The sequence below is a fragment of the Octopus sinensis genome, linkage group LG14 (genome assembly GCF_006345805.1).
Source record: "Octopus sinensis linkage group LG14, ASM634580v1, whole genome shotgun sequence".
Classification (NCBI taxonomy): domain Eukaryota; kingdom Metazoa; phylum Mollusca; class Cephalopoda; order Octopoda; family Octopodidae; genus Octopus; species Octopus sinensis.
Genome location: NC_043010.1, coordinates 17,190,528 through 17,206,453, shown reverse-complemented (window position 1 = coordinate 17,206,453; position 15,926 = coordinate 17,190,528). Strand labels below are relative to the sequence as shown.

Genomic DNA, 15,926 nt, shown 5'->3' with positions numbered 1-15,926 from the left:
TTGGATTTTCTGTTTCGGCGGGGATATTTCATTTTTTTTCCTCCACGCACTACAAAATGATTGGGGTGGGGAAAGCTTTGGATCTTTTCGGTTTGAACGAGTTTTTTTCTAGCGGTGTCATATGAAATTGTCACCCATAATTATGACCCTAGTATCGATCTATTGCATTTCAATCTGTTTTAGGGTTAGGGGTAGGGGGAAGAGTATCTTTTTTTTCTTCACAAATGTAAATAAACCCAATCTGTTTCTTAAACGAGGGACATATTCATACGGCACAGAATGTTTTTTTTTACCTCAATGGACGTCAGTGATTGGTTGAAATTGCAGAAATTGAAGAAAAAATCAACAAATATCTTACAAACTATAGAATTTTCTCAATAAAGCCAAGAGATGTTTTATAAACACATTCTACCAGTATACGAAGTTTAAAATTTTTTAGTTACCTAGAAATTATGCTAAAAACTGCCATTCAAACCGAAAAGATCCAAAGCTTTTTATGAAAAAATAGTTTTGAAAATCTAGGGTTCTTTACCACACTCCTCTCCTTAAGCCTTTTATTATAAATTGTATTCAATTTAATTAACCATTCAGAACTTCAGTGTTTAGCCAGAAAAATAAATAAAATAAAATAAAGAGAAAGAATCTATCCGTTAAGTTTTTTGGAAAATTCCAGTTTCGGACAATAAAATTTTATATTTTTCATCCAGTATTGAATATACAACATGGGAACAAGGAAGCTATTATTTGGTCGCTTGATCTGCTGGAAACAACAGCTACATCTTTCTCAAGTCACACCTTCAGACCTTACTGTCTTTAAAAATAAATTGATGTAAGGTTAGAATAAAAGACTAAATGGTTATGGTTAGAATCCCTGGCTTTAAAGTTGGGTTTGCTCGGGCACAAGTGAATTATGGCAACAATTGGCATTGTAAAAGATTGAGCAGTTAAATGATCTTGGACTTGAGAATCGAAAGTGGCTCATCGACACAATTCTTCGTTCTTTTTTTGTTATTATCACCCCCTTGTCTGTCTCTCGTTTTTGTCAACAACCAATATCTCTGTCCCTGAATGCTTTCCCTAGTTGCCTGTTTTTACACAAAGAGAAACTACGGATCTTTTCGGTTTGAACGGCAGTTTTTAACATAATTTCTAGGTAACTAAAACATTTTAAACTTCGTATACTGGTAGAATGTGTTTATAAAACATCTTTTTCTCTTGGCTTTATTGAGAAAATTCTATAGTTTGTAAGATTTTTGTTGTTTTTTTTTTCTCTTCAATTTCTGCAATTTCAACCAATCACTGACGTCTATTGAGGTAAAAAAACATTCTGTGCCGTATGAATATGTCCCTCGTTTAAGAAACAGATTGAGTTTATTTACATTTCTGAAGAAAAAAAAAGGATACCCTTCCCCCCACCACTAACCCTAAAACAAATTGAAATGCAATAGATCGATACTATGGGTGACAATTTCATATGACACCACTTGAAAAAACTGCCGTTCAAACCAAAAAGATCCGAAACTACTCTGGTCCATTGTGATTGTCAAACTGAAATCTTAGGCAACACATAAATATTTATGAATGAAATTATTTTGCATTTTCCCCTTCCCCTCTTCATTAATAAGCAAACACTGTCGGGTCCCCATTCATATAACTCTTTATTCTTCACCATGGTGTTGGGCAAATTTAAAACGAATTTTAAAACTATTTTAATTTTATTAGACAATGCAATTTGCCTGTCCCCTTCACAGCCACCCACCATCAGAGGACTCCCCCCTTCTATTTTCTCAATAAAACAAGGATAAAACGAAAATCCAATGAGTTGGTGTTGTAATTGTTAGAGAACCAATCTTACACTGAGGGACCCTTAAGGCGTCTGTGTTTTCGTTTCTTCAGTTTGGGGTCAGAGCAATCTCACTTGTTTCACATTTTTTATATTGTTTTTTTTTTTACACAAATCTTTCATTTTATAGTTTTTTCAGTCATTTGACTGTGGCCATGCTGGGGCACCACCATGAAGAATTTTAGTGGATTAACTCGATCCCAGTACTTATTTTTTTAATAATACGTATCTATCAGTCTCTTTTGCCAAACAGCAAAATCACAGAGAGCTAAACAGACCAACAAACACTAGTTGTCAAACGGTGGTAGGGGACAAACACAGACATAAAGATATACGTGAATGCGGTGCCATTTAAAAAGCACTCAGCCCACCCTGGGGCGGGGGTGTAAGAAAAGGCATCCAATCGTAAAAACCATGCCAAAACAGTCTGGTGCCGTCTTCAGCCTGGCCAGCTCCTGTCAAACCGTCCAACCCATGCCAGCATGGAAGAAGGATGTTAAACGATGATGATATATGGCCGGCTTCTTTCAGTATGCCAAATCCACTCACAAGGCTCTGGTTGGCCTGAAGTTGTAGAAGATACCCAAGGTACCATGCAGTGGGACTGAACCCAAATCCTGTGGTTGAGAAGCAAGCTTCATACCACACAGCCACACTCACAGAAAAATAAAATAAAACTTTGAATACTGTTTGAACAAGTTTTTGAACCTGAGAGAATATATTCCCATAAAGGCCCACCTTCAGTTTCAGATCACATTGAAAATGGGAAATTATCAAATGCTATCAACACTGAAATATTCACAGTCCTGCCTAAATACTGGGATTTATCTACACCCTTCAATTTCTGTCCATACATGTAAATGTTTGACTTGGAGTTTGCCTCTCTGGGTGCAGGTTGGTCCAAGATAGCTTTTTCAGGTTGGTTTTTAGACTCAGTATACCGCTTGCTGTTGAGAGTCCATAAGAGTCTGCAACATGATCACAATCCTCAGTATACAGGCATTCCAATATTAGTGATAAGAATAGCTTTGTTTTGACAGCTAACCATCATATATATTTAACAGTGGTAAGTTATCTGGGATGGATGATCTCTGAGCTGAGATTTTGAAATGTGGGTTTAAAAACCTGCTTCAATGTCTAACTAGATTTATGCCAAAGTTTTGAATTGAAAAGAGTGTCCCAAACAGTGGTGGTTCTCTATAAAGGGAAGCATAGGAAGGACAAGTGGGAATCATCATCATCATTTAACGTCTGTTTTCCATGCTTGCATGGGTTGGACGATTTTGACTGGGGGCTGGCAACCAGATGGCTGCACCAGGCTCCAGTCTTGATCTGGCAGAGTTTCTACAGCTGGATGCCCTTCCTAACGCCAACCACTTCGAGAGTGTAGTGGGTGCTTTTTATGTGCCACCTGCACGGAGGCCAGTTAGGCGATACTGGCAATGACCTCGCTCAAATCTTTTTGCACATGCCAATGGAACAGGTGCCAGTGATGTGACGTTGGTAATGATCACGCTCAAATGGTGCCCTTTTACGTGCCACGGGTACAGAAGCCAATTGGCTGCTCTGGCAATGATCACACTCAGATGGTGCTCTTGGCACCCTACTAGCACAGGCATAAGTGCCAGTAAGGTGACGCTGGTAACGATCATACTCGAATAGCCGCTCTGTCAATGATCACACTCATATGGTGCTCTTTGCACCCGTATAAATATTCTATGCTACATGGGCTGTGACAGCTTGTCAGTATGCTTCACAGGATGTGCAATGTCAGTGTGCACATTCAACAAAGTGTAAGCATCTTGAAAGAAAAGTTGGGCATAAGAGGCATCAGATATGATGTGCAAGAGAGATGACTGCACTGGTATGGTCATGTGACATACTTGGACAAGGACAGCTGTGTAAAGAGGTGTTGATCTCTAATTGTGGAGGGAACCTGTGGTAGAGATAGACTCAAGAAGACATGGGATGAAGTGGGGAAGCATGATCTTTGAACTTTGGGCCTCATGGTAGCAATGATTAGTGACCAAGACTTTTTGTGATGTGCTGTGCTTGAGAAGACCCCTCAAGCCAAGTGAAGTCATAGTTGTGCAGATGTCATGTAATTGGCACGTGTGCCAGTGGCATGTAAAAAGCACTTTTCGAGTGTTGGGCCTCACAGAGGCATGTAGCTGATGTTGGTGGCACATGGAAAACCCCTTTTGAGTGTTGGGTCTCACGGAGGTAATGACTGAGACCTTTCACATTGGTGTGCTTCAGAAGAAGATCCATCAAGCAAAGTAAAAATGCAGTCATGGCAGATACTGGTGTCACGCAAATGGCACCTGTGTTGGTGGCACATAAAAGCACCCATTACACTCTTGGAGGAGTTGGCATTAGGAAGGGCATCCAGCTGTACAAACCATGCCAAATCAGACTGGAGTCTGCTGCAGCCTTCCAGCTTGCCAGACTTGGTCAAACTGTCCAACCCATGCCAGCATGGACAATGGACACTAAATGATGATGATATATTTATATATACAGACATCTACATATATGTGTATACAGACTTTTATACTTACATACGTATATAGAGATATATAAACATATATTTTTATTTATATGTATGTTTGTATATGTGTGTGTATATGTGTGTGTATGTATGTATGTATATTTGTGCACACACACACATTCTCTTCAGTTGTTTAGGGCTAAGTGGATGCCCAGAAGACGACCAGCATGGAGCAGAAGGGTCTGGAAGCTTAAAGATCCTTTGAATGGACAGAGATTTAGAGACATATTACTCGAAGCCTTTAACGGAATAGAAAGTGATATAGCTTCACATGATGTAGAAGACAACTGGAGGTTTCTATGGGACAACCTGCTGAGGGCCACTGACCAGATCGGTGGATGGTGCAAAGTCCCCTGTCGACCCCAAATAACGTGGTTGTGGAACAATGTTGTTGACAGAGGTTATTAGAGAAAAGAAACAGGCTTGGAAAAACTGGAAGAATGGTGGTAGCAGGGAAGTGTATCAGACTGCCAGAAGGGAAGCTAGGAGGCAGGTTTATTTAGCCAGAGGGGAAGCAGATAAGAAAAAATTTGCCAATGTTCTGCACCGTGAGGACCAAAGACTTGAGGTATTTCATGTTGCAAGACAGTGTGTGAGAGAGAATCGTGATGTTGTAAGAGAAAAATGTGTCCGCATGGATGATGGTTCACTTGCACCAAACGAGGCTGCAAAGAGAGAGGTTTGGAGATGCCACTATGAAAGGTTGCTCAATAAAGAGAATGAATGGGAGAAAGAGAGTCTGCCGAATGTTGACCCAACAGAGGAACCAGCTATCTGAGTTGACAGTACCTTGGTAGATAAAGCAATTAAGAGTATGCAGACAGGGAAAGCCCCCAGCCCATCAGATATCATTGCAGAGATGCTCAAAATATCTGGCAGTGTCGGCTATAGCCTAGTCACCTGTATAGTTAACGAGGTGATACACGAAAGAGTCATATTCAATGACTGGTGTAGCAGCGCCATAGTCAACTGCTACAAAGGTAAAGGTGACGCTTTAGGTACAAATAATTACAGAGGTATCAAGCTGTTGGATCAGGTAATGAAGGTTACGGAGAGGGTCATAGCCCAACTAATTAGAGAGAGAGTCAGTTCAGATGAGATGCAGTTTAAGTTTGTGCCAGGGAAAAGCACCACTGATGCCATATTTCTGGTAAGACAGCTGCAGGAGAAATACCTAGCCAAAGATAAGCCCCTGTACCTGGCTTTCGTTGACATGGAGAAAGCCTTTGACAGGGTCCCCCGATCCCTTATCTGATGGTCAATGAGGAAACTAGGGATAGATGAATGGTTAGTGAGAGCTGTGCAAGCCATGTACAGGGATGCTGTCAGTGAGGTGAGGGTTGGCAATGAGAACAGCGAAGAATTCTGGGTAGAGGTGGGGGTCCACCAAGGTTCAGTCCTCAGCCCCCTCCTATTTATCATAGTCCTCCAGACAATAATGGAGGAATTCAAGACAGGATGCCCCTGGAAGCTCCTCTATGCTGACGACCTTGCTCTAATTGCTGAGTCACTCTCAGAACTTGAGAAGTTTCAGGTGTGGAAACAAGGGTTAGAATTGAAGGGCCTTAGAGTCAACCTAGCTAAAACCAAAGTCCTAATAAGTAGGAAGGCAGACAAACCACAAATCCCTTCAGGTAGTTGGCCCTGCTCGATCTGTAGAAAAGGTGTAGGTAGAAACTCTATAACTTGTACCCAGTGTAAGCTATGGACATGTAAGAGGTGCAGCAATATCAAAGGAAAGCTAACTGGGAAGATAGTTTTTGTATGTGGCAGATTCTCAGGAGCAATAAACACTGAAAATGTGCAGAGAACAACTTCCACCACATTCCATGAAAAAAAATTAGAAGTAGTTGATAGCTTCCATTACCTAGGTAACCAAGTCAGTAGCAGGGGAAGGTGCACTGAAGGTGTAGCTGCTAGAAGAAGAATAGCCTGAGATAAGTTCAGAGAGCTCTTACCTCTGCTGGTGACAAAGGGCCTCTAGCTCAGAGTAAAAGGTAGAGTGTATGACGCATGTGTAAGAACAGCCATGCTACATGGCAGTGAAACATGGGCCATGACTACTGAGGTCATGTGTAAGCACGCAAGAAATGAAGCCAGTATGCTCCGATGGATGTGTAATGTCAGTGTGCATACACGGCAGAGTGTCAGTACCTTGAGAGAAAAGTTGGGCCTAAAAAGCATCAGATGTGGTGTACAAGAGTGATGTCTGCACTGCTACAGTTATGTGGTGAAAAAGGATGAAGATAGCTGTGTGAAAAAGTGCCACACCCTAGCGGTTGAGGGAATCTGTGGAAGAGGTAGATCCAGGAAGACCTGGGACGAGGTGGTGAAGCATGACCTTCAAACATTTGGCCTCACCGAGGCAATGATTAGTGACTGAGACCTTTGAAAATATGCTGTGCTTGAGAAGACCCGGCAAGCCAAGTGAGACCATAACCTTGAGACCTATGCCAGGGGTGTAACCAGCCCACTTATGCATACGTTTCCTTCATTGGACACTAAACTCTGCTTACGAAAACCTATTGAGGCAAGTGAAATCGAAATCTAAATCAAATTCGATGACTGGCATCCATGCTAGTGGAGTGCAAAGAGCACCATCCAAGCATGATCATTGCCAGAGCAGCTAACTGACTTCCATGCTGGTGGTATGTAAAAAGCATCATTCGAGCGTGATCGTTACCAGCGTCACTTTACTAGCACTTGTGCCAGTGGCATGTGAAAAAACATTCAAGCGAGGTCGTTGTCAGTGCTGCTGGACTGACTCCTGTGCAGGTGGCACGTAAAAAACATTATTTGAGCGTTACCGTTGTCAGTACCCACTAACTGGCCCTCGTGCCGGTGGCACATAAAAGCACCCACTACACTCTCGGAGAGGTTGGCGTTAGGAAGGGCATCCAGCTGTAGAAACTCTGCCTGATCAGATTGGAGCCTGGTGCAGCCATCAGGTTCGCCAGTCCTCAGTCAAATCGTCCAGCCCATGCTAGCATGGAAGGCTGACGTTAAACGATGATTTATTTCATCAACTCCTCCAAAAGGATGAGAAGTTGGTTTTGTTTATGATGATGGACATTGCCTGTTATCTCTAGCAAGGTTGGTGCTTATAGGTGTTCAGAAAAATCTGTGTTTTTCTAAACTTTTAGTTGTAAGCTGTTGAAAAATTCACCTTTAGGTAAAATTTATTTTACATTGTTTGGGCTTTGGGGAGGTTATTAAATTATAATGATACTTAACTCAGGTAATAGAACCTAATTAAACAATAAAAAAGTAGCCTAATTAATCTCACAGATAATTAAAAAATAAGAGGATGACGACGATGATGATGATCATCATCATCATCGTTTAACACAGTGGTTCCCAACCTGTGGTCTGGACCCCTGGTGGTCTGCAAAGGTAGTACTGGGGGTCCAGGAACTAAATTCAAAATTTCATATATATATGCACACACATAAGGACAAGTATATTAAAAGGGGTCTGTGGGAAAACTCATTTAAATAAAAGGGGTCTTTGATAGTGAAAAAGTTGGGAACCACTGGTTTGATGTCTTCCATGCTGGAGAGTTATCTCCTTTGAAAAAAATATAATTTTACTTTCTTTTAGTAATTCTCAATGTAAAATATTCTTTGGGTCAGTCCTTACTATTATTCTTTTTTCTTTTTCCCACAGTTTTTTTCCTCAGATTTTGTCCACAGATTCTTTGGAGGTTATGGAACTTATTTATTACCATCACCAATATTTTGTTTCATAGATTGTTGTCTGTGAGAGTCAGCTTGATCGTGTCTGAGCAGGGGCAGAATCAATGTCTTGCAGCATTTGTCCCAGCTCTTTACATTCCAAGTTTGAATCCCATCTAGCTCAATTTTTCTTTCCATTCTTCTGGGATTGGTTGAATAAAGTATCAGTCATGAGGTGGTGGGGGGGTTCATGAAATTAACTAAAGCCCTTCACACAAACATTGCTGGCTTCATGCCTAAATTAGAAATAGTTATTACTAGCAATATTGCCCGGCATTGCTCGGGTTTGTTTCAACCCTTTAGAATTGGAAGTTTTGAAAAGTAAAAATTTTGCACTATGTAGCTTGTTATTCTCTTTAAGTGAACATTTTTCTGGTTGAAATACACCGAAAAATGGTGACACAGCAGTCAAAAAATCATAAAAAATAGGGATTTTCATTGAAAAAAAGCACCTTTTTGATGTAAACAATTTTTGGTGTCAACATGGTCCGATTTGAATTTTTTCTTCTATGGAAGGAAGAGCAAGCCTTCTTCTATCATACTCTCAATTTTGGTCAACTTGCGCTGCAGGGTCTCGGAGAAGATAGTGTTAGTTGAAGGCTACCAAACCTGCCATACACAGACAACTTCAGCTTTATATATATAGAGATTACAGTGGAGCAAAATTTTTATTTGTTTTAATCTTTGGTCAGTAAGTGTTATTTTGTATTTGCTTCTATCTAGAAATCGAAATAAAAATGACTATTATTTCCTTCAAACTTTTCTTTTGTAACCTGACCTATTTTCCATTACATTTCAGACAAATTCAGTGCTGAGTTGCTCAAGTAGAAATATCATTATAGCAAATATTCTGTTCAGTACCACAGATTTGTTTGTCAGTTGCTTGACCTTAACCACTTGAGCTTGTCTCTTTGTGGCTGACAATGTGTGCATCTGTAATTATGAGCAGGAGTAGTGGGTGGGAGCATCGTAACCATGCGTTGAGGAGAGAGATTCTTTGGGGTTTGAATAAATGTGACAAAAGCAAAGTCTGAAGGAAATATTAGCCATTTTTCATACTTTCTAGGAGTAAGCAAACAGGAAGTAATAGTTGCTGTCCAAGGACAGAAATCATGTTACACAGTGTTGTTGTTGTTAAGGTGAACTCTCAGAATGGTTAGCGTGCTGGCCAAAATGCTTGGGGGCATTTCATCCACCTTTACTTTCTGAGTTCAAATTCTGCTGAGGCCAACTTTGCTTTTCATCCTTTCAGGGTCGAAAAAATAAGCACCCTTCCCACAAATTTTGGGGCCTTGTATCTTTACTAGAAAGGATTATTGTTATTATTATTATTATTATTATTAAGATTCTTTGCGGTATTTCATCTTTACATTGTGAGTTCAAATGCTGCTGAGGTTGACTTTGCCTTTCATCCTTTCAGGGTCAATGAAACAAGTAACAGTTTTGCACTAGGGTCAATGTAATTGACTCCCCCCCCTCCGAAATTGCTGGCTGTGTGTCAAGATTTAAAACCATTATTATTTGACAAAAACAAGTTATTTTGCTGAGTATGATGGAAAGCATCAACTGTCCACAGCCAGCAGATTAAGGTGACACTTGTTTACTGGTCATGCTTCAAGAACCCTGCGAAGAATTCTTGCTGGGTTTTGTAGGTGTTCTACCTTCACACTTGCACCGAATTTTTCCAGCCATGTTGGTAGCTGAGTGCACCAATTACTATTGGTGGCAAGTGTAATCAAAATTAAATCAAAATTAAATCAAAATCATTTCGATGACTGGCATCCGTGCTAGCGGGGTGCAAAGAGCACCATACAAGTGTGATCGTTGACAGAGAGGCTATTCGAGTATGATCGTTACCAGCATCGCCTTACTGGCACTTATGCCTGTGCTAGTAGGGTGCCAAGAACACCATCTGAGTGGGATCGTTGTGATCGTTGCCAGAGTACCCAACTGGCTTCTGTACCTGTGGCACGTAAAAAGGGCACCATTCGAGTGTGATCGTTACCAACGTCGCTTCATTGGCACCTGTATTGGTGGCACGTGTAAAAGATTCGAGCGAGGACATTGCCACTACACTCTTGGAGTGGTTGGCATTAGGAAGGGCATCCAGCTGTAGAAACTCTGCCAAATCAAGACTGGAGCCTGGTGCAGCCATCTGGTTGCCAGCCCTCAGTCAAAACCGTCCAACCCATGCTAGCATGGAAAGCAGACGTTAAACTTGCGTAAGAATCAACAAAGCATGTCCGGCTGACAACACGATCGAAGAGAAAGAAAAATCAAAAGGAAACAACCATGACGAATTCAGGTTGTGGTCAATGAAGAGAGTGGAAGTGATGATGATGATTTTTCTTTCTCTTCGATCGTGTTGTCAGCCGGACATGCTTTGTTGATTCTCACGCAAGTTCCTTCCTTTTTGTTCACCACAACAATGTCGCGTTTCCAATGTCTGATCTGATGGTCAAACTGAATCAGGATTTTGCAATCTTCATTCTCATTAACTCCCTCAGGGATTTGGTCAGACCATGTCCTTGATATTTCTAGGTCATAATTTCCACAGATTATTATTATTATTATTGTTATTATTATTATTATTATTATTATTATTATTAGCTTATGTAAGAATTATTACTGCCCTGGGCCGAATGCTTAGCAGCATTTCATCTGACTTAGGTTCTGAGTTCAAATTTTGCCAAGGTCAACTTTATCTTTTATCTTTTCTTTTGGTGGTGGTGGTCGTAGTGGAGTTGATAAAATAAGTACCTGTTAGACACTGAGGTCAATGAAATCAACTTGCTGATTTTGTGCCAAAATTGCTGGCCTTGTGCCAAAATTTAAAATGAATATTATTAGGCATTGTGTTTATGATTCAAAATGATTATTTGAAATGAGTCAGTAGAAGATCAGGTAAACACTTTGAGATATTCATTCTGGCATTTGTATACTCTGAGTCCAAACCTCTCAAAAAACGATCCAACCTTTTGGTTAGCTGGGGGGGAGGGGTTAATCCCCCGAGATTGATGGCTTTGTATCTAAATTAGAAATTCTAATTTGAATTGATCTTTGAACTTGTGTTTTTTTCCGTTTTTTTTTTCAGGTGATTGGTTTGGGGAAGAGCTTGGATGAGATCCTCCTGGAAGCTGGCAGGAAGTTGGGTATAACAGCCCGATCACTCTACACTCCACAAGGAGGCCTCATTGATGACATAAAGTTAATCAGGTCAGATATTGATCTTAATATATATGTGTGAGTGTGCTTGTGTTTGCATAAATTTGTGTGTGCACACACTACACATACACATACACACACATGGGTGCTGGGATGGCTGTGGGATTAAGAAGTTCACTTCCAAATGGTATTGGGTTTAGACCCACTGCTTGGCACCTTGGGCAGCTGTTTTCTATTATAGGTTTATCAGAGCTTTGTGAGCGGATTTGGCAGACAGAAGCTGAAAATGTGTGTGTGCGTGTGTGTGGTTTGTGTCTCTTCATTTTGACATTCAGTAAATGAATGTCACCCTCATACAGGTGGTATTGCTTATTCCCAATCTTCCATGAAAACATGTCTGGCCTTTGGGAAGTATCACCATTACTTGGAAACAGGTGAGGGTGGACAACAGGAAGGGCATCCAGCCATAGAAAATTTGCCTCAACAAATTCTGTCTGACCCATACCAGCATGGAAAATTGGATGTTAAATGATGATCATGAAAATATAGGCAGGAGGCAAGCAGCATAGGTACAGTGTTAGCTTTGTGTTAAGAATTTTACTTAGTAAGCACATGGTGGCTTTGTGTTCATTCCCACTGCATGGCACTTTGGGTGGGGGTGGGATGGGGGCAACTGTCTTCTACTTCAGCCCTAGGCCAACCAAAGCCTTTTCAGTGGATTTAGTAAGAACTTAAGAACGCTGGTGTGTGTGTGTGTGTGTGTGTGTAGAAATATATACATGTATCATCATCTTCATCTTCATCATTTCTTTCATGTTGGCATGGGTTGGACAGTTTGAAAGGAGGGGGGTAACCAGAGTATTGCACCAAGCTCTACTCTCTGCTTTGGCAGGATTTTTACAGCTGGATATCCTTCCTAATGCCAAATACTTTACAGAGTGGACTGGATGCCTTTTACATGGCATCAGTACTCGTGAGGTCAATATATATATATATATACACACATCATCATCATCGTTTAACGTCTGCTTTCCATGCTAACATGAGTTGGACGATTTGGCTGAGGTCTGGCGAACCAGATGGCTGCACAAGGCTCCAATCTGATCTGGCAGAGTTTCTACAGCTGGATGCCCTTCCTAACGCCAACCACTCCGAGAGTGTAGTAGGTGCTTTTACGTGCCACTGGCACGAGGGCCAGTCAGGCGGTACTGGCAACGGCCATGCTCAAATGGTGCTTTTTATGTGCCACCTGCACAGGAGTCAGTCCAGCGGTACTGGCAATGACCTCGCTTGAATATTTTTTACGTGTCACCAGCACAAGTGCTAGCAAGGCGACGCAGGTAACGCTCACATTCGAATGGTGTTTTTAACATGCCACCGGCTTGTTGCTCTGGCCACAATCTCACTCGTATGGTACTCTTAGCACTCCACTAGCACTGATGCCAGTCATCGAATTTGATTTCGATTTTGATTGCCTCAACAAGTCTTCACAAGCAGAGTTTAGTGTCCAATGAAGAGGTTATAAGAGGTAATGGTGTCATTGAGACCCAAAGGTGTCTGGTAATGCTGAATAAGTGCAATAGACAGACCATAGTTAAGTTCCAGATTCGATAATATTGCAAATAAAGGGTTCAATGTTGGTTCTATGCCAGCATGTGTATATATGAATTTTTTGAGTAATAAGATAAAAAAACCAAGGCTGTGTAGATATTAGAGCATTTATAGATAAATGTTCTAATATCTACACAACCATGGTTTTTTATCTCATAACGCAAACATTTTATATATATATATATAAAGATATATATATATATACGCACATATATATATATATATATATTATATATATATATATATATATATGTGTGTGTGTTGTGTGTGTGTGTGTGTGTATGTGTGTGTGTGTGTGTATATATATGTGTGTGTGTGTATATATATGTGTGTGTGTGTGTGTGTATATATATATGTGTGTGTGTATGTGTGTGTGTGTGTGTATATATATATATGTGTGTGTGTATGTGTGTATATATATATATATATATATACAGGCATGGCTTTGTGCAAAAACTTTTACTTCCCAACCACATTGTTCCAGGTTCAATCCCATAGAATGCCACCTACTACAGCCCTGGACCAACCAAAGCCTTGTGAGTGGATTTGGTAGATGGAAACTGAAAGAAGCCCATCGTATATGTATATGTATATATACACACACACACACACACACGTTGGTGTGTATGTCTGTTTGAATGCATGTGTGTATTTCTTTGTGTATGTTACTGCCTCCCTCAAGTGACAGTCGTAAACGAGTCTCACCATCACACAAGCAATGTCCTTCTTTTCCAGCATTGTGTGAAAGCATGACTGGAGAGATATTATCTTGATTGGAAACAGATAAGGGTTGACTATGGGAAGGGCATCCAACCATAGAAAATGTGTCACAATAAACCTTGTTCAACCATGCAAGCATGAGTCTGCTGCTGCTGATGATGAACACATGCACACACACACACATTTATATACACATACACATAAACATGAATGCACACCAACATTCTTAAAGTTTATCATCATCATCATCATCATTTAACGCCTGTTGTCCATGCTGGTATGGGTTAGACAGTTTGACTGGAATTGGCAAGTGAGAGAGCTGCACCAGGATCTAGTCTGACTTTGGTTTGGTTTCTATGGCTGGATGCTCTTCCTGACACCAACCTGTCCGAGAGTGTGGTGGGTCCTTATAACATGTCACTGGCACGGGTACTTTTACGTGTCCCTGGTGTGGATGCTGTTATGTGCCACCAGCACTGGACGCAACTGCGATTTCACTTGGCTTGATGAGTCTTCTCAAGCTCAGCAAATTGCCCACGGTGGTCACGATCACTTGTCATTGCCCCTGTGAGATGCCACAGAAGATCATGCTTCACCACCTTGCCCCATGTCTTCCTGGGTCCACCACTTCCACAGGTTCCCTCCACAGTTAGAGATTAGCACTTCTTCATGCAGCTGTCCTCATCCATATGCATCACATGACCATACTAGCATAATCTAAATAAATGTACACACACACACACACACACACACACACACATTTATTCATCTCTATATTCTTTCTTTAACCTTCCCCTTTTAATTCTTTGTAGAGATGATGATGTTCTTTACGTGTCTGATGGTGAACCATTTAAGCGTGAGTATTTTTCTTTCCGTTTTCGTCTTCTGTAACCAAAGGCGCAACTTCAATCCTGCTGACAGTAGCTGAGACAATTCTTTGTTTCTCCGTAACAAGCGATTTGTTTTATTTTCCCTCCTGGCTAATAGATGAAGGACAAGTAAGAATTGGAATTATCGAATACAGCCCGTTACTGCTCCACCGAGCCCTCTGTGGCCCTGTAAATAAATGTCATGAAGAGTTATCGTTGAAGTAGCAAGTTGGATCATTGTATAATTGTTGAATGTTAAACCTGTCTCTATTAGGTTGTTGTGATGAGTTTGGCCTTCTTCATTGAATAAACTTGGAGAGGCTGGAGAATTTTATTGTCTGCCAGGCTGTCGTACTCTACAGAAGCACATCATTGAACTACTTCAACACAATCGTCTTCAATGGTGTCTGGACAATAAAATATTTTTTATAACCTCTAAAACAACAAGAACACAAGACAAAACTTTCATGTCAACCAAAATTGACCTACATATGGCAGCGAAATGTAATTAAAGTTAGTGAACAGCTACAATATGATCTTGTTTCTTAATGAGTGTAATTAGGACACTAGCTTAACTTATCTTTTACCATTAGCGATCCTACTACATGAGATGACCAGAGACATCTTAACCGTAATATAGACCCTTGGGCAAATCATTACACTAAGTCAGAGATCAGAATTGGACCCCTCGCCCTGTGAAGCTCCTGGGCAACTATACAGTGTGCCCATGCTTTGAGATGGTACTGGAAATAACTGTTTAATTGTCCATAATATTTTTTCCTTGTCCACCTTTGCAGCTTATCTCAGTACCCGTACATCACATCATGCCAGCGTCTCAGTTGCACCGACTGTGGCTGCTAAAGAGAAACAACGAACAAAGTTGGTGCCTGCTGACCGAAATGAATGGCTTACATTGAACATTGGTGGCAAGTTGTTCTCGACAACACGGTAAGAGGAAGCAAACTATCAAAGTATGTTGAATGATTCTGAGTAGAAGAGATTTCAAGTGGAACTTGTATGCAAAGGTCGATGTAGCAACAATAAAAGAGAGGGAGATAGTGCAAGAGAGAGAGAGAGAGAGAGAGATTGAAAGAGAGACACACACACACAGAGTGAGGGTGTTTGTGAGATTATGGTTGTGGTATTTTGGTGAACCTTAAATGCGTAGCTGTATTTCATTTGCTGTTACATTCTGAGTTCAAATTCTGCCGAGGTCGACTTTGCCTTTCATCCTTTCGGGGTTGATAAATTAAGTACCAGTTATGCACTGGGGTTGATGTAATCGACTTAATCTCTTTGTCTCTCCTTGTTTGTCCTCTCTGTGTTTAGCTCCTTGGGGGTAGTAAAGAAATAGGTATTTTGGTGAGCCTTTGTCATTTGATTGGATGGCTTTTTTTTTAATGTGATTGAGGATATTTGCGCTTCTGTCAGCA

At 40.8% G+C, this 15,926-nt stretch overlaps 1 protein-coding gene across 1 annotated transcript in view; it reads left to right on the top strand.

The window, feature by feature from the left end:
- Positions 1–15,926, top strand: part of LOC115219217 (BTB/POZ domain-containing protein KCTD9) — a 57,718-nt gene that overhangs the window by 20,676 nt on the left and 21,116 nt on the right. The window contains exons 2-4 of the mRNA XM_029789351.2: positions 11,223–11,344; positions 14,437–14,480; positions 15,291–15,441. Coding sequence (XP_029645211.1) covers positions 11,223–11,344; positions 14,437–14,480; positions 15,291–15,441 — 317 coding nt within the window. The remainder of the gene's footprint in view (positions 1–11,222; positions 11,345–14,436; positions 14,481–15,290; positions 15,442–15,926) is intronic.